This window comes from Nicotiana tomentosiformis, chromosome 2, assembly GCF_000390325.3.
Source record: "Nicotiana tomentosiformis chromosome 2, ASM39032v3, whole genome shotgun sequence".
In the NCBI taxonomy this organism is placed as follows: Eukaryota; Viridiplantae; Streptophyta; class Magnoliopsida; order Solanales; family Solanaceae; genus Nicotiana; species Nicotiana tomentosiformis.
The window spans coordinates 89,479,957-89,498,036 of record NC_090813.1 but is presented as its reverse complement, the minus strand read 5'-3'; the positions used below and the strand labels follow the sequence as shown (position 1 = coordinate 89,498,036).

The 18,080-nt window shown below is 37.3% G+C and overlaps 2 protein-coding genes across 7 annotated transcripts; both read right to left on the bottom strand.

Moving 5' to 3' along the window:
• Positions 1-147: 147 nt before the first annotated feature.
• On the bottom strand, positions 148-17,203 carry LOC104111827 (phosphatidylinositol 4-kinase alpha 1-like). 6 transcript variants are annotated; one of them, XM_070195721.1, is made up of 7 exons: positions 17,064-17,203; positions 14,422-16,888; positions 13,881-14,240; positions 12,368-13,085; positions 12,079-12,212; positions 11,832-11,982; positions 148-430 (listed from the first exon to the last, which is right to left on the bottom strand). In XM_070195721.1, exons 2-4 carry the CDS (start codon positions 14,698-14,700, stop codon positions 12,951-12,953), a joined length of 774 nt encoding a protein of 257 aa, XP_070051822.1. In that variant the 5' UTR covers positions 14,701-16,888; positions 17,064-17,203; the 3' UTR covers positions 148-430; positions 11,832-11,982; positions 12,079-12,212; positions 12,368-12,950. The 6 variants fall into 6 exon arrangements, with proteins under 6 accessions (XP_070051822.1, XP_070051821.1, XP_070051820.1 ...); XM_070195720.1 differs by lacking the exon at positions 148-430 and adding an exon at positions 9,168-9,431; XM_070195719.1 differs by lacking the exon at positions 148-430 and having other exon boundaries at positions 11,532-11,982; positions 12,368-12,542; positions 12,872-13,085.
• Positions 4,756-5,127, bottom strand: LOC138905233 (uncharacterized mitochondrial protein AtMg00810-like). Its single transcript, XM_070193739.1, has one exon. It carries the CDS (start codon positions 5,125-5,127, stop codon positions 4,756-4,758), a length of 372 nt encoding a protein of 123 aa, XP_070049840.1.
• Positions 17,204-18,080: the final 877 nt, after the last annotated feature.

Genomic DNA, 18,080 nt, shown 5'->3' with positions numbered 1-18,080 from the left:
ATGGAATTTCACAAGATCAAGTCAAGTTTTTGGACAGGACAACTAATAAGATTGAAAAACATGCCACAATAACAACAATAAACCCAGTATCATCTCACAAGTGGAATCTGGGGAGGGTAGTGTGTACGCAGACCTTAACCCTACCTTGAAGGTAGAGAAGTTGTTTATGATAGACCCTCGGCTCAAGGAAAGATGAAAATAAAGATTGAAAAACATGCCAACTCAGAGAAATTGTGACAAGTTAGGAGCTGTATATTAAGTCCTATTTCCTCGCCAAAATAAAATGATTTGACCTTAGGATGCTTTAGAAGACCACCAACATCTTTAAAAAAAAGAAGTGATTTGAGCAGATATATCTTCAGGTCAGAAATCCGTGTTTCTTACTATATGCCGTTTCTTGGACTAGATTTGTTCATTAGTACCAGCGAAGCTGCATGGCCTAACACAGTCAGCAAAATGAGGAGGAAACTGCTCCAAACAAATTAACATTTCAGGTTAAAGTTAATATATGAACATGCAATACAGAGATAGAGCAAACAAGCAGCACGAAGAAAAGCATAGCAACGTCAAATAGAAACACATTTATTTAGGACATGCATTTGTCTGACAGTTGTTAGCTTGTCACACATGTAAAGCAACCCTGCAACAGTATGTACGATTTTGTTTTATTGTATCAGTGAAGAGGTTTGACTCTGACTTTGACAATTTGAAGTAATTAAAGCACTTCTAAGAAAGAAATAATATGGTAATGAGCAAATATTTAATGAAAAACACCAAAAACATAAGATGCCATATATACTTCATGCCTGAATCAGTGAGGCAAATTAGAGGCTAAGGCAAAGATGACAATTAAAACCATTTGGCCAAATTTGAGGAAACTTTTGCTCAACCCAATTAGGCTGTTGGAAGTAATAATCAGCTGAGAGAAAGTATTCAGACAAAGGCCGAATTGAGAAGTTTCACAAGTAAATACCCGAACAATATCAATAATAAAATGACAAGTGAGTTCTGAAAAGATTGGTGCAGCAACCAGAACAGGACATCGTTTTCAGGAACGTCAGAAAATTTGGAGTGGATTAAGTGAATTGAACGTCAAAAAAAAAAAAAAATTGCAAAATATATAATTTTCAGTTTTTTCAGTTTTTTAAAGTATTTTTTTTGTAAAAACTGGAAAAAAAAAGATTTTGCAAAATATTTTCATTTTTTTAAACTAATGCATATGTAGTCCATTGCTTTAGGAGAGTCTCTTTTTTTTTTTTCCAGTTTTTACAAAAAAATATTCTTTTTTCTATATTTTGCAAATTCCTTTTTTTTTTTTTTCAGTTTTTACAAAAATAAATTCCACTTTTTATAAAATATATGCTTTAATAAAGCTGAAAAAACTAAATTTTAAAACGGATCGAGTAAAAAAAAAAAAAGAAACGGGTCATTTTCATCTGGTGCTGCCACGTGGCACTCCATCCAAAATAAAGGTATATTTGTTCCAAAGTATGACAGGGTATAGATAACCCAATAGTATAACGAAGAGTATTTTTAGACTATTTTCGAAAGTACAAGGGTATATTTGGCCCTTTGCTGTTATCTATCTATCTATTTATATATATATATATATATATATATATATATATATATATATATATATATATATATATATATATATATGTGTGTGTATTTTAGGATTTTCTGATTGCAAGTGTTGCAAATGTGGTAAGTTTACTAGTTTTATGGAATGGGTCGCCTATGTACCTAAGGCATTATGTGCCTGTCCACCTAACCTAGGTTGGGGTGTGACACAACTAGTTCTCAAGATTTTTATTTTGGTATCAGACTGAGAAAACTTCACTTTTGACTTTTAACAAATATACCCAAGTCATCATAGTGCAGCAATCAATAAAAGTAACAAAAATCATCGACTACCACACAAAGAAACAATTTGGGCAAGACCTCATAAATCAGAATAAATAGTCAAAAACAGAGGTGTGCTTCTATTATCACTCTTAGGATAAGAGTTTCTAGTATTCTTGGGATATTAACATGCATCATAGAACAAAAATTCAAATTGAGTCCTTGAAAACAAGCTGAGATATAATTTCTTCAAAACAAAGAATGATGGGTGTCCTAACCGTCTATGCCACTGTATTATTTCTTAGTTGACATCCTTACTTTCCCTAAAAAAGGCTTGACCAGAGTTTTGAATTCCATCTAATATATACAAGTCATAACTCAATCTACCACTGCCAATCATTTTCTCTGTTAGAAAATCCTAAAAAATACAATGATTGGGAAAAAACTCGATTTCACAGCTTAAAGCTTTAGGGATGGCACTTATAGATAAAATATTAACAGAGAACTCTGGGACATAGAGCACAAATGATAGTTTAATATTAGGAGTACAAATGACAGAACCTGTTCCAGAGGTGTTAAAGAACCATTGGCAATTTTGACATTATCTTTTTTGAAACACGGAGAACAATTTTGCATGCCTTTAGAAGAGCATGTCATGTGTCTATTTGCACAAGAATCAACAATCCAAGAATTAAGGTGAGCTACAAAGGTTGTACCTGATTGCACATAATTGGATGTGGCAATATTAGCGGAGTCAAGCTTGTCTAGGAGGCGACCAAGAAGCTGAATTTCATCCGAAGACAGGATTTTTCTAAAAATCGTCTCCTTGAATGTCTCCATATTTTTTGCTCAATCAGAAGAAAAATGATGAAAATAATATGCCTCGCCAGAAACCAAGTCTGTCTCGACGGAACCTTAACTCCGGTGAACGGAAAAATCGAAACTAGTAGGGATAGGTTCAGAATGTTCCAGCAATCCTATCAGAAAAGGAAATTCCAAAAAAGCTGACTAGAATGAGTTGTGTTACGGACAACCACCAAGAGAGAAAACTCGATCTGTTTTTATAAAAAATGGAACCCTAGTACTGCGAGGGAGATAACTCACCTAAAAAAGGCAGCAATGGTTCCGATACCATGTAGATTTTGAGAAGAAGAAAAGGCTTCTCATATTTCTATTTTTGTTCACATCCCATGAGCAAGGGAATTTATACAAAGCTCTTAATAGTAATTAAGGAAATAAAATAAATCTATACAATCAGTCTAGCTATCAAATCAAATCAAATAAAATTAAATTAAATCTCTTAAATATAATCAAATCTCCTGAAAAATAAAATTCTGAACCGAACCGAATTAATTCGGTATTTTGGTATCGGTTTATGCTGTATTTCGTACTACTTCAGTACGGTCCTCGGCATTGAGGTTTCGATATTTCTGTATTACCAAAATACCGAATTAATTAAGTACACCATCCTGAACTGCCCCAGCCCAAGTTATCAATTTCCAGCCCAAAATTTTAACTTGTTAGTTCTTACCCCCTAGACAGTAACCCATTAAGACCAAGTCCAATGCCCCGGCCTAATGATAGTCCTAGGTTTTAGATGCAAAATCCAGAGGTCCCTTACGCCTTATTGAGATGCAAAATCATCAATGACTAAGTGCTCGAGAAAATAGATAATGATATGATTTCTATTAGAAGTAATTAGAAGTAAAGGAATTGCTCACATTCTGTTGCTATGCTCGTTTATCACGTTATTAGAAATTTTCTAATGAATTAGATTTTAGTAGTTCACCACTGTTTAGTTCACAAAGACCTTGTACGATATCGAAACCGTATTGAACCAAACAACAAAATGTAAAACCGTATCGAACTACTTTGGTACGGTATTTGGTATGCATAATTGATATACCGAAGTACCGACCGTAGTTTTCAAATACCGTACCGAACGCCCACCCCTACCTAATGCTAATTAAGGTAATAAAATAAATCTATATGTAGATTTTGAGACGAAGAAAAGGCTTCTTGTATTTCTGTGTGTTTGCATCCCATGAGTGGGAGAATTAATACAAAGCTCCTAATGCTAATTAAGAAAATAAAATAAATCTATACAATCAACCCAACTATCAAATAAAATCAGTCTCCTGACATCATGCCAATCAACAATCTCCTAAATATAATTAAATCTCATGAAATCATGCTAATCAACACTCCTAAATCAAGTTTCCTTGAATCATGCTAAGCAAGACTCCCCCTCAAGTTGGTGCAAAGATGCCGCACGTGCCCAACTTGTAACTCAAAGTATGGAAAGTTCGCTTGTTGAGACTTTTGGTAAACACATCAGCTAGTTGTTTTTCCTATGGCACATGAAATAAACTCAAGACACTAGTTGTAACATTTTCTTTGATGACGTGTCGATCAATTTCTACATACTTTGTTCGATAATGCTGGACTGGATTATGAGCTATACTGATGGCAACCTTATTGTCACAGTACAAGGAAAGTTTTCCTTTTTCAGACAGTCTCAATTCCTGTAGTAGCATTTGTAGCCAAACTAGTTCGCAAATACCCTGGGCCACTATATTCTGCCTCCGCACTTGATCTAATAACTACACTTTGCTTCTTTCTTCTCCAAGTAACAAAGTTTCCTCCTACGAGCGTATAGTAACCGGATGTTGATCTTCTGTCATATAGAGATCAAGCCCAATCCGCGTCTATAAAGGCTTCTATTTGGAGGTGATCATGTTTGGATAAAAGTAGACCTTTTCCAGGAGCAGACTTTAGATACCGCAAAATGTGAAAGACAGCTTGAATATGAGGATCTCGGGGATCATGCATGAAATGACTCACCAGGTTAACTGAATAGGCTATGTCTGGTCTAGTGTGGGAGAGATAAATGAGTTTTCCAACCAGCCTCTAATATCTCTCCTTATCAACTGATTCTCCAACTCCGCTTTGTAACTTGTGATTGCTTTCAATGGACGATTCTAAGGGTCTACAACCCGTCATACCGGTTTTTTTCAAAAGATTCAGAATATACTTCCTTTGAGAAATAAATATTCCACTTTTGGATCTAGCAACCTCAATTCTGAAGAAGTACTGCAATTTTCCTAGATCTTTGATCTCAAATTCATGTGCCAACTTCTTCAATCGGGACATCTCCTCTTTGTCATCCACTGTCATTACTATGTCATCAACATAAACTATGAGAAGAGTGAGTTTACCCGTTTGATTTCTTACGAAGAGGGTGTGATCAGCAATGCTTTGTTGGTAACCGAAGGAGATCATTGCTTTGCTGAATCTTTCAAACCAAGCTCTGGGGATTGCTTCAGTCCGTATAAGGCTTTCTTCAATCTGCATACCTTTCCTTGACTCTGTGCAGTATCAAATCCAGGAGGAATCTTCATATACACTTCTTCTAAGTCTCCATGAAGAAATGCATTCTTCACATCAAACTATTGCAAGTCCCAATCAAGATTAGGTGCACAAGATTAAAGAATTCTAACAGTGTTCACCTTAACAACAGGAGCAAATGTCTCTTGATAATCAACTCCACAAGTCTGAGTGAATCCCTTAGTCAGCAATCTTGCTTTGAATCTTTCAATTGAACCATCAGCTTTGTGATTCACAACGAAGACCCATTTGCAGCCAACCAACTTCTTGTCTGGTGGTAAAGTGACAAGTTCCGAAGTCTCATTTTTTGACAAGACATTCATTTCTTCAATCATAGCTTGCTTCCATTTAGGATATGCAAAAGCTTCCTTCCAATTCTGGGGAATAGATACCGAAGAAATAAACAAGACAAAGGCTCTATAGGAGAGAGACAAAATTATAAGAGACAATTAGATAAAGGGTGTTTGGTGGTGCACATCTGACTCCTTTTTTTGTGAGCAATAGGCAAATCTAACTCATTAGAAAATGTAGATAACTGACCAACAGGAGAAGGTTAAGCTTCAGTGGATTGCATGATAGCTTCTTCTGCTCTATTTCTCCTTAAGTATGTTTTCAAATCAGGCCTATCCAAACACCCAATAGTCTCCCCCAGAATTCTTTATCCAATTTCACTTTTCCCTGTGATATTTTCATCAAGAGATCCAGTAATAGAACTAGGTAGAATCACCTCTTACTCCTTAGTGCTCTCCCCCCGAAGAGGTGATGAGATAATACTAAAATAGGGCTCAGATTCTCGAAAGGTAACATCCATGCTAACAAAAGATCTCCTAGAGGGAGGATGATAACATTTGTAACCTTTCTGTATTGAAAAATACCCAATGAAAACACACTTTATAGCTATAGGATCAAGTTTCTCAGAATTTCTAGTATGGACAAAGAAACACACCTAAACACCTTTGGATGAACAATATATTCATTCTTACCCTTAAACGTTTCTAGAGGACTTTGAAAATTGAGGGATTTAAGTGGCATTATGTTGATATGATAGGCAGCCGCAAGAATAGCATCCAGTAAGATTTTGGAAGATGCATGGTGAACATAAGAGATCTTGCTACTTCTAACAGATGCCTATTGTTTCTTTCAGCGATCCCATTTTGTACACTAGTGTAAGGACAACTAGTCTGATGGACTATCCCATTGAACTCCAAATAAGCACCAAATCTTTTATCCATGTATTCATTGCTATTATCAGTTCTAAAGATTTTTATTTGGCATCAAACTAAGTACAAATCATCTTATGAAATGGCTAAAAATAAGAAAAAACTTCACTTTTGGATTTTAACAAATATACCCAAGTCATCTTAGTGCAACAATCAATGAAAGTAACAAACCACCGACGACCAGACAAAAAACAGTTTGGGTAGGACTCCATACATCAAAATGAATAGTCATAAACGGAGTTGTGCTTCTATTATCACTCACTGGATAAGAGTTTCTAGTATGCTTGGCATATTCACACGCATCACAGAACAAAGATTCAAATCGAGTCCTTAAAAATAAATCGGAATATAACTTCTTCAAAACAAAGAATGATGGGTGTCCTAACCGTCTATGCCGTTGTATTATTTACGAGGTTGACATCCTTACTTTCCCCAAAAAAGGCTTGACCAAAGTTTTGAATCCCATATAATATTTTTTTTTTGATAAGGTAAATTGTATTAATCAAAAGGGAGAGAACTCCCGTATACACGAAGTATACCAAAATGTAGAGTATTTACATCAGAATATGATTCTCTACAAAACACGCACAATCTTCTATACAAGTAGGGGCTAAATGAGTGCACCAAAAAGCGATCAAAGATAAAAGACTATTCTTAAGATGTGAAAAAGGAGACTCAATCTCCTCAAAAGCTCTCCTATTTCTCTCCTCCATACTATCCACATGAGAGCTAACGGGGCGAACTTCCACGCCTTTTGCCTTCTTCTTCTATGGAAACCGACCCAACTATATAACATTTCCTTTACAGTGCTTGACATCACCCATTGAACACCAAAAGGATTCAGGATTGCCCTTCACAAAGCAGAGGACACAGGGCAATGCAACAAAAGGTGATCAACTTCTTTCCATGAGCTTTTACACATGTAGCACCAAACAAGTGTAATTCCTCTCTTTCGGAGATTTTCAGCAGTCAAGATCACTCCCCTCACCGCTAGCCATGCAAAAAATCACACCTCCATGGGCGCCCTAGGAATCCAGATCGAGGAGTATGGAAAAATGGTCTCATCTCTCACAAACATACTCTGCTAAAAGGACTTTACGGTGAACAAACCATCGCCACGCAAGCCCCATCTCCAAGAGTCGCAGGATGGCTGGGGCCTGTCTTGCCCATATAGCAGTGCCAACAAATCTTGGAGATCCGCAATCTCCCAATCTTGCATGTTCCTTCTAAATGAGAAGTCCCATATTACCCCCTTCATGCTTCTTACGAATCTGTTGGACCATCAGTTCCTTCTGGTTTGAAACTCTGAAGACGTGGGGGAAGGAGACCCTCAGAGTATCCTCTCCATACCACCTATGATTCCAAAAGATGATTCTCCTTCCATCTCCCACCATATAAGTGATGTTGCCACTGAATGCTTCCTAATTCTTCATGATGCTCCTCCACATGCCACACCCGAAAGGTGTTGTGATTGCCTTGATCCTCCAACCCCATCCCGTGGAATCGTACTTTTCTACTATGACCTCCCTCCATAGAGCATGCTCTTATACCCCGAATCTCCACAGCCACTTCCCCATTAAAGCTCTGTTAAATACCCTAAGATCTTTCACTCCATGTCCACCCCACTTCTTTGGGGAAGTGACTGTCTGCCAATTCACTAGATGAAACTTTCTAGTTCCATCTGCCGCATCCAAAAAAAAGTTCCTTTGAAGTCGCTCCAGTTTTTCTGTGATGCTCACCGGTGCTTGCAATAGGGATAAGTAATAGGTAGGCATACTCGATAAAGTGCTTTTGATGAGTACTTCCTTACCTCCTTTTGACAAATACTGTTTTTGCCAGCCTGCTAATCGTTTTTCAACCCGCTCGATCACTGGATTCCAAACCGTAGTATCCTTATATGAAGCGCCAAATGGGAGGCCCAGGTAAGTAGTGGGAAGGGAGCCCACCTTGCATCTGAGAACATAAGACAAGGCATCAATGTTAGCAACCTCACCTACTGGGAAAATCTCACACTTGCCGATGTTGATTTTGAGTCCTGATACTAATGGAACCACTACAAGACCTACTTCAGGTAGGTTAACTGATCCGTATCGGCATCACAGAAAACCAGTGTGTCATCCGCAAAAAGCAAATGTGAGACTCTTCGGGCACTGAGCACCCCAATCAGAGCTGAGAATCCTCTCAAGAAGCCTCCGCCCGCCGCACGATCCATCATTTTGCTCAGAGCATCCATTACTAGAATGAATAACATTGGGGATAGGGGGTCACCTTGCGTGAGACCCATGGAGCTGCCAAAGAAACCACACGGGCTACCATTAACCAGGATAGAGAATCTGACTGAGAATATGCAGAACTTGATCCATCCCCTCTATGTTTCCCCAAACCCCAATCCCATCTAATATATACAAGTCATCACGTAATCTACCACTGCCAATCCTTTTCCCTGTTTGAAGATCTTGAAAAATACAATGATCGGGAAAGAACTCGATTTTGCAGTTTATAGCTTTGGTGATGACATTAACAGATAAAAGATTGACAGGGAACTCAGGGACATGGAGCATGGATGATAGTTTAATATTATGAGTACAAATGACAGAACATGTTCCAGAGATAGGTATTAAAGAACCATTGGCTATTTTAACATTATCTCATTTGGGACACAGAGAATAGTTTTGAATACCTTTAGAAGAGCGTGTCATGTGTGTATTTGCAGAATCGACAATCCAAGAATTAAGGTGAGCAGTAAAGGCAGTACCTGATTGCACATAATTGGATGTCGCAACATTAGCGGAGGCAAGTTTGGCTAGGAGGCGATGGAGAAGCTGAATTTGATCTGAAGACAAGATTTCTCCGGAAACTGTCTCCTTGAATGTTTTCATATTTTAGCCAAATCAGAAGGAAATCAGAAGGAGCTTGTGTTGCGGACAACCAACAAGAGAGAGAAAACTCGACCTCTTTGATAAAAACGGAACCGTAGTGCTGCAAGGAAGATAACTCACCTAAAAAAGGCAGCAATGGCTCTGATACCATATAGATTTTGAGAAAAAGAAAAGGTTTCTTGTATTTTTGTATGTGTTTACATCCCATGAGCAAGGAAATTTATACAAAGCTCCTAATTCTAATTAAGGAAATAAAATAAATCTATACAATCAATTCAGCTATCAAATCAAATCAAATCAAATCAGAATAAAATCAAATCTCCTGAAATCATACTAATCAACACTCCTAAATCAAGTCTCCTTGAATCATGATAATCAACACTATACAACCATTTCAGCTATGAAATAAAATAAAATAAAATCGAATCTCCTAAATAAAATTAATTCTCTCTGAAATCATGCTAATCAACAACAACAATGCATTTTCTTTCCCGATCTTTACCATGTGTTTGGTATGACGAAAATATTTTCCAATTTTCTCATGTTTGCACTGCCAAATTTTTGAGAAAACATTTTTTCCTAAGATTACATTTTCCTTAAAATTTGGAAACTAACTTCCGTAGCATACCTGCAAAATCATTTTCCAGACGCAACACTGCTTCACCCCCATCACAATATTCATTTCCCCACACTCCTTTTAGATTAGAGTCCTCATCTAAGAGTATAATCCCCTTCTCCTAGAGAATCCTTTTCCAAAAAGAATTGAGCTTCTTGTCAGCCAGATCATAGGTTCCCGATAATGACGCATTTTCAGCTGTTTCGTAGGAGTGTTCCTTCCTCATCTTTTCCTCATGACAACCAGAATACTTATACAAATAGAGCTTGGAGCAGAGAAAAATGTAAGTCAAAACCTTTTTTGTTTGTCTGAAATGCAAGGCAGCAGAACTTCATCCGATACTCCAACTCAACTTTATTAACTGTATTCTTATCAAAGTGGATCTTATCAACTCCTTTAGTTGTTGGAAAAGAGCAACGTCCTACATAAATTTTGTACAATGTGGCACCTTCTCGGTGCTTATATGATTAAAGCTTTAGTTATCCAAAAAAGATGATACCAATGCATATGTAGTTCTAGAGATATCAAGGCACACTAAGGATGGAACAAATGAGAACTTTTGGGTGCATAAGTGGTGCGAGGAGAACGAGTTGAGGGAAACTTTTCCTAACTTATATAGAGTATCTTGCCAGAGAGAGATGACGGTCCAACAAATTTGTAGGTCCCATGGAGGGGTGCTTCATTGGGATTTGAGATTTAGGAGGAACCTACATGATTGGGAGATGGAAGAATTTCACAATCTAGTTGAGTTATTGTATGGGTTGGATAAATCGAATAATGTATCGGATGTATGGAGATGGCGGGAGAGTAAAAATAGATTATTCACGGTTAAATCTTATTATAAGAGGTTATTAGTGAGAGAGGAACACATTTTCTCTCATTACTCTATTTGGATTCCCAGAGCACCAAAAAAGGTGTGTTTCTTTGTGTGGTTGGCGGCGAGGGGAGTGATTTTGATAGCGAAAAATTTGAGAAAGAGAAGGATCACCTACGTTAGTTGGTGCTTCATGTGCAAAAGCTTAGGTGATGATGATTGTAAAGTGGCTAATCGGTTGTGGAGAAAGATCCTTAATTTGTTTGAGGTGCAATGGGCGATGCCGGGTACAGTAAAGGAGGTGTTGCATAGTTGGGTTCACATGAGTGGAAAGAGAAGTCCAAGGGCATGGAGTGTCGCTCCCTTAGTAATCATGTGGGTAATATGGAAAGAAAGAAATAGGAGGGCTTTTGAAGGGGTGGAATAAGATTTTGTGAAATTACAAAGTAGTTTCTTGTTCCTAGTTTCTTTTTGTTGTACTCATGAGGTCCCTATTTGTATAGAGGATTGGATCTCTTTTGTTGAGAACTATATTTTGGTGTATGTTCTCTTCTTCTTTTTTTTTTGTTGGTATACGGCTTGTATACGGGGTTAGTCCCCAATTGTTAATAAAATTATTTACCTTATCAAAAAAAAAAAAAAAGGATGGAACAAACGAGTTGCAAGCATATTCTATAAGAATCAACTTTTTCCCATTAAATATTGAAGTTTCTTTAGGTTGAAATTTCTCTAGAAATTTCCAATACTCGTTTTAAAGGAAAAGAAAATAATTTAGAATAAATAACAACGGACATCTTTCTATTTTCTGGCAAGAAGTTTGTTACAGAAAACAGCCACCATCTGATTCAAACTAGTTATGAGAAATTAGAGAGGCCCTTATTTTAGATGTTACGCACAGAAATTTCCAGGAAATAGACAAATAATGCGACATGCATCATCCTAAAATCAATTTATGTCATTTCTGCTTTAAGTCTTCCAAGTTCCATCTTAAATAGCTATCATTCAGGCACATCCATTCAGGGTTTGATAAAAAGACTGAAGGGTATGAAAACTGGGACGGAAATGCATACTTGCACTAACTGCGTTACTTCAGCCTTTAGATGAATATTTGCAGGAAACCTGGCAGCCAGACACAACGATAAACGAGGATCCACAGAAAAGGCAGTTCGAGCAAGACTGACCCAATTGTCAGAGCTGATTTTAAGACATGGAGTGGTTTCCCTGATATTGGAAAGAATTAATAAAAATAATGGCAAACCATGTTAAAGGGAGAAGTTAGAACAGGGAGAAACACAATCAGCAATCAATGTGCATTACTTGGCAATAGGTTGTGCCCAGACATCAAGTCTGACAGCTTCATGCTGGCATAACAACAGAAGCAACTGCTTCACCTTCTCCCTCCAAACAACATAGCTCTCCATTTGACCCCAAACATGATGGAATTGATCTTTCTGTAAGCATCATTAAGTTAAAAAAAGAGCACAAGGACCATAAGTAGTTAGAGAAAAGAAACTGTTCCCACGACAAACAGAATGTTTTCGGCACAAAAAGTTTCTCAAATGATGTAAGAATCAAAGTTTGCAGCTCATCGTTATGATTATCTCACCACATCATTCAAAGAGTTTTCGAGTCACCGTCTTTCAGAATAAAGTTGGGGAGTATCTAATTGCTCATTCAAAAGATGATGGACAAACATAGAAACAGACTGCGCCTCACTCAGGGCAAAGTTGTTATTCATGTCATACCACTCAGGTTGGTGAGCAAACCACCCCAATGAAGCCCTGCAAATAGTCCAAAATTCCCAAATCTGGTGTAACACATTAAATGATAAACTTCCATAAACAAATAAAGAAGTGTTTGTGTGCAACTCAGTATCTTCTAGCAAGCTATTGGTCAAAGAAGATGAGCGAGGACCTTCCGCTATTCATTTGCCTGTATTCACAATACATGCAAACATACTGTTGAGTCCCATAACGACAATGAAGGGAATGGGTGGTCTCCTTATATGGACTTGGGCAATCCTTACCTCTTGAGCTAGCTTTTGAGGTTGAGTTAGGCCCAAGGTCCATTTAACACATACTAGTCCAATTAAATGTAGGTCAGTGTTTACCGATATATTCTGTCTTCCAGAAGCTTAAGCCCAGCCCTGAGATTTTGCAAAACACCATGTGATCTGCACGAGCAAAACTTCAGTCCAAGAAGCATGAGGGTGAAAAATGTGCCAGTAGCAGCAGGGTGGGAAGAAAAGTTCCAGGGCAGTTTGGTAGTTCCTTGCAATAACCGCCAGAAAAGTAAAAGCTGTGGAACATATCATGTCGAACGACCTGCAAAGACAAAAAACTATAGTTTTAACATTTTAAATAATGTTGAGAGAATCAAAAGGCTGAAACAATTATTCAGGCATCACAGCAGTTGAAAACTTTTAGCAACATTATCAAGAAAGGCAGTGTCTTTCACAGAAATACTTTTTTTTGGGGGGTCAATGAATGGTTAAACCATGTTCCTTAGACAACTATTGACCCCCCCTGGAAAAAGGAATGGCTCAAGAAGTGAAGAGCAAAAAATGAAAAGTTCGAGCGATATAGAAAACATCATCATCTCAACTGTGACCAAGGTAGCACCAAAGATTATAGTAGTTCTACTGTGGTACCACCACATTCCAACTAATCCAAACACAACAAGCATTTAACAAACCAAATACATATCCAGACCGTAGTTTACACGGAACAACATTAGTGCAAGAATTTGGTGAGGAAGGAAACCAATGATGGTTTCTCTAGCAAGTGCAAGAGGATACTTGGTAAAAGTTGTACCAGACAGAAATAGAATGAAAGAAGAGAACAGCTAAGGACACAAATTTCGCAAAATTGGTATCACCATGGAAAACTCTATATATTTTAACTCGAAAGCCCTACTGCTGAAGTATTTTAATAGAGGCAAAACATCATATGCCAACATGCATCAAATTAATTTTCAAAAAAGTGATGGGTCAGGTGTACTATTACACCATCTTTAACCTAACCACTTTGGGTGGACAATATACAAGCTTGTGCTTGATTATCTCGGTGATTCATAAGGAACATCGAAAGGAGTGGAAGCATCGAAACACTGATAATCACCTCAAAATGATCAATAAAGAACACAAGCCATAGTCTGTGGGCCATTATTTGTTCAACAAGATCCTTCTCAGGCGGTGCTTCTGGCTCCCCGGGTACTAGGTGAGGCCTTAACTTAGCAACAGGTCCGCAACACCTAACTTCAGATGCAAAAACTCCTTGCTTTGTGTCCACTGTCCACAACCAGGCATCGACAAGCTCAGCAAGTACCAGAGAACACAATTGAGGAGCAGCAGAAACCAACCACGTCCAAATAAATACACCAGTTTCCATGGCATCGGGTGTCAATATATAAGCTGGGCACCAGCAAAGAAGATGTACAAGTTGTGAAAAGCTTTCAACATTTGATTTAGAATCAGAGCCCTGTGGAGAAAAGCAATTTCAGTAACATGTAAAGCAAATAACAAAATTGCAGGGTGGAAAGAGAATTTTTTTTTTTTTGATGAGTAGTCTAAAAAAGCAAAGTCTGCTACAAATTAAAACTTTTTATTTTTATTTTTTTGATGAGTAGTCCAAAAAATAAAAATTCAGAACTTGTCTATACCAGATCAGAGAGAAGAAAAGCAGTTGCTAGAGAACATGTTTCACGGAAAGATGACTTGTCCACTTCTCCCCCTCCTTCAACATAGATGACAAATTTCTGGAGCTGTTGGACAAAATTTGTAAGTAAAACATCAGAAAAGGACTCAGTTTTTGGCTGCAAATTTCCCACCATATCATCAGGACCCAAAGTTGGGAGATCAAGGCTACCAATACTATCATATAACCTTCTCATACCAGCAATTCCTCCAGCATGATTACACTTCGCAGTTGCACTGATCATACCAGTACTGAGTACCTCGAAATTAAATGCCTCTGTTAAATTTCATTTTGCTCCAGATGGTGCAGCTGCTGCAGCCATAACAGCAGGAATATTTGCTGTTTTTGTTCTGGTACGACAATCATTTTTATCAGTACCAATGTTTATCTCAGATAAGAGCGAAACAATTTCTGCTGCAGGCTGCAAATTTTGCCAAGTGTTTGCTTTACAAAGCTTTTCCTGAAGCATGGAAAGAGGGATTAGCTAATAGTACGTGCAATAGAAAATATGAAATAGGATAGCAAAGAAGGGAATAAGCAAGTAAAACATCAGTTGGAACCACGCAAATTCAGATCTTTCAGCGAAACTCGAAAGGGTGTCTAAGATTTTAAACTCTTAAGTACCATAAGCTAAAATACTGTCTCCACCCAAAATATTTATACTCCTATTGAAAGAAGACCATGTTTTTCACAATGTTGAGGAATGGTGACGTTTTTCCAACAAAACATATTTCCTCTACATGTACCATAGTTGAGAGAAAGACCCAGTTGCTATTCTGATAAAACAAAGAAAGAAAAATCAGATTCTATGTTTTCCCTGGTAAATAATTATTATTAAATAAGATTTAGAACTGCTAGGTTGGCAATATTAGATTTTTTTAGCTGGTTGATTTGTTAGGTGTGTTACGTGACCAACTCCATAGCATTTTCCATGGACACTTTGGTTCATAATTATCAGCTTAATCCTGGAGAAAATTATAACAACTTCTGACAGAATATTTCATATCATTACTTACAGTCCAAACCATGTAATCTTCTTATCTTCTCTATCACTACTGTGCCAAGTAACTGAAGCAGTTGCCAACTTCTTCCATCTCCCAATCATTAAATCCTCTTCTAGACTCCACAACCACCTACTAAGGGAAAAGAATTCAGAAACACTACCCCCGCCCATACTCCATGCGTTGATTTTGACACTATTGCCCAACCTCAGTTTAGTGTATTGCTGAACCTGCTAGTGTAGCTCCAGATACTACCTTTCGAGAAAATTTGAACAGTGGGAGGACTCCTAACATCCTTCTTCACATATTTAACATTTATCGACTTCTTCCAAATGCTTTATTTTCCCTCATTGTATTTCCACAACCATTTGCATAATAAGCACTTACTCGTTATACAACAACCCAGTATAATATCACGTAGTGGGGTTTGGGGAGGGTAGTGTGTAAGTAAACCTTACCCTTATCTCGTGGAGATAGAGAGGATGTTTCAAATAGACCCTCGGCTCAATGAAGGGCAAGCACAACAATAATGAAAAGAAAACAGCCAGCAACAACAATGAGGAGCCATGTAAAAGAAGCATTGAAAACAGCAAGATAGATAATAAGCACTCATTATGCAATCTCAAATTTCTAATCCGCATCCCACCACCCTTTTAAGCAGTCATTACCCTTTGCCATTTGATTAGATCTAGCTTCCTTTTATCTGCATTATCTTCCCATAAAAAAATACTCCTCAAAGTATTTAGTGGGCGTTTGGACATAAGAATTGTAAAATTCCAAAAAAAAGTGAAAAATAAATTTCAAGTGAAAATGATATTTAAAAATTAGAGTTGTGTTTGGAAATAAATATAATTTTGGATTGTTTTTAAAGTTTTGTGAGTAATCTGAGTGAAAATTTTAAAAAACAGCTTTTTGAAGTTTTTTTTTAAAAAATTTCTTATGTCCAAACGGGCTCTTAGCTTCTTCTCCACTTTCACAGGTAATTGAAACAAATACATTAAGTTGGAACACCATCCAACACACTGCATATCAAAGTACGTTGGAACACCATCAGACACACTGCTTATCAAAGTAAGTCTTCCTCCAAAAGATAAATACTGCTTTCTCCATGGAGACAGCTTGCTGGAACACCTATCCAGAACCCCTGCCAGACCCTCTGTTCATTTTTGTTATCTCCAAGTGATCTTAGTAACAGGGACAAATGTCTTTTGAAAATTCACTTCATAAGTCTGAGTAAATCCCTTAGCCACCAATCTTGCTTTGAATCTTTCAATCAAGCCATCAGCTTTGTGCTTCACATTGAAGACCCATTTGCAGCCAACCAATGTCTTGTCTGGTGGTAAAGTGAAAAGTTCCCAAGTCTCATTTTTTTATAAGGCCTTTATTTTTTCAATCATAGCTTGCTTCCATTTAGGATCTACAAAAGTTTCCCTCCAATTATGGGGAATAGACACAGAAGAAATAGATAAGGAAAATGCTCTACAAAAGGGAGACAGAGAATTATAGGAGACAAAATTAGATAACGGGTGTTTGGTGGTGCAAGATCTGACTCCTTTTCTATGAGCAATAGGTTCATCTAAATCATTAAAAAATGTAGATAACTCACCGGTAGAAGGAGGTTCAACTTCGGTAGATTGCATGATGGCTTCTGGTACTCTATTTTTTCTTGAGTAAGTTTTCAAATCAAGCCTATCTAAATGTCCAATAGTCTCTCCCCCAAAATAATTTCTCCAATTTCACTTTCCCCTGTCATAATGTCACCAAGAGGTCCAGTAATGGAACTAGGTAGAATCACCTCTTCCTCTTTATTGCTCTCCCCTGAAGAGGTGATGAGGTAAAACTGAAATACGGCTTAAATTCTCGAAAAAGTAATATCCATGCTAACAAAAAATCACCTAGAGGGAGGATGATAACATTTGTAACCTTTCTGTGTCAGAGAATACCCAATGAATACACATTTTATAGCTCTAGGATCAAATTTTCCAGAATTTTTAGTGTAGATAAAGCAAACACATCCAAACACCTTTGGAGAAACAGTATATTCATTAATACCCTTTAAAACTTCTAGAGGACTTTGAAAATTGAGGGTTTTAAGTGGCATTCTGTTGATAAGATAGGAAGCCACTAGAATAGCATCCCCCAAATAAGGTTTTGATAGATGCATGATGAACATAAGACATCGTGCTATTTCTAACAAATGCCTATTTTTTTCTTTCAGCGACTCCATTTTGTGCACTAGTGTAAGGACAACAAGTCTGATGGACTATCCCATTGCACACCAAATAAGCACCAAATCTTTTATCCATGTATTCGTTGTCATTGTTAATTCTCAAGATTTTTGTTTTGGCATCAAACTGAATACAAATCATCTTATGAAATGACTGAAAACAAAGGAAAACTTAACTTTTAATTTTTAACAAATATACTCAAGTCATCCTAGTGTAGCAAATCAATGAAAGTAACAAACCATCGACTACCATACAAAGAAACAGTTTGTGTAGGACCTCATACATCAAAATGAATAGTCATAAACGAAGTTGTGCTTCTATTATCACTCACAGGATAAGAGTTTCTCGTATGCTTGGCATATTGAAATGCATCACAGAACAAAGATTCAAATTGA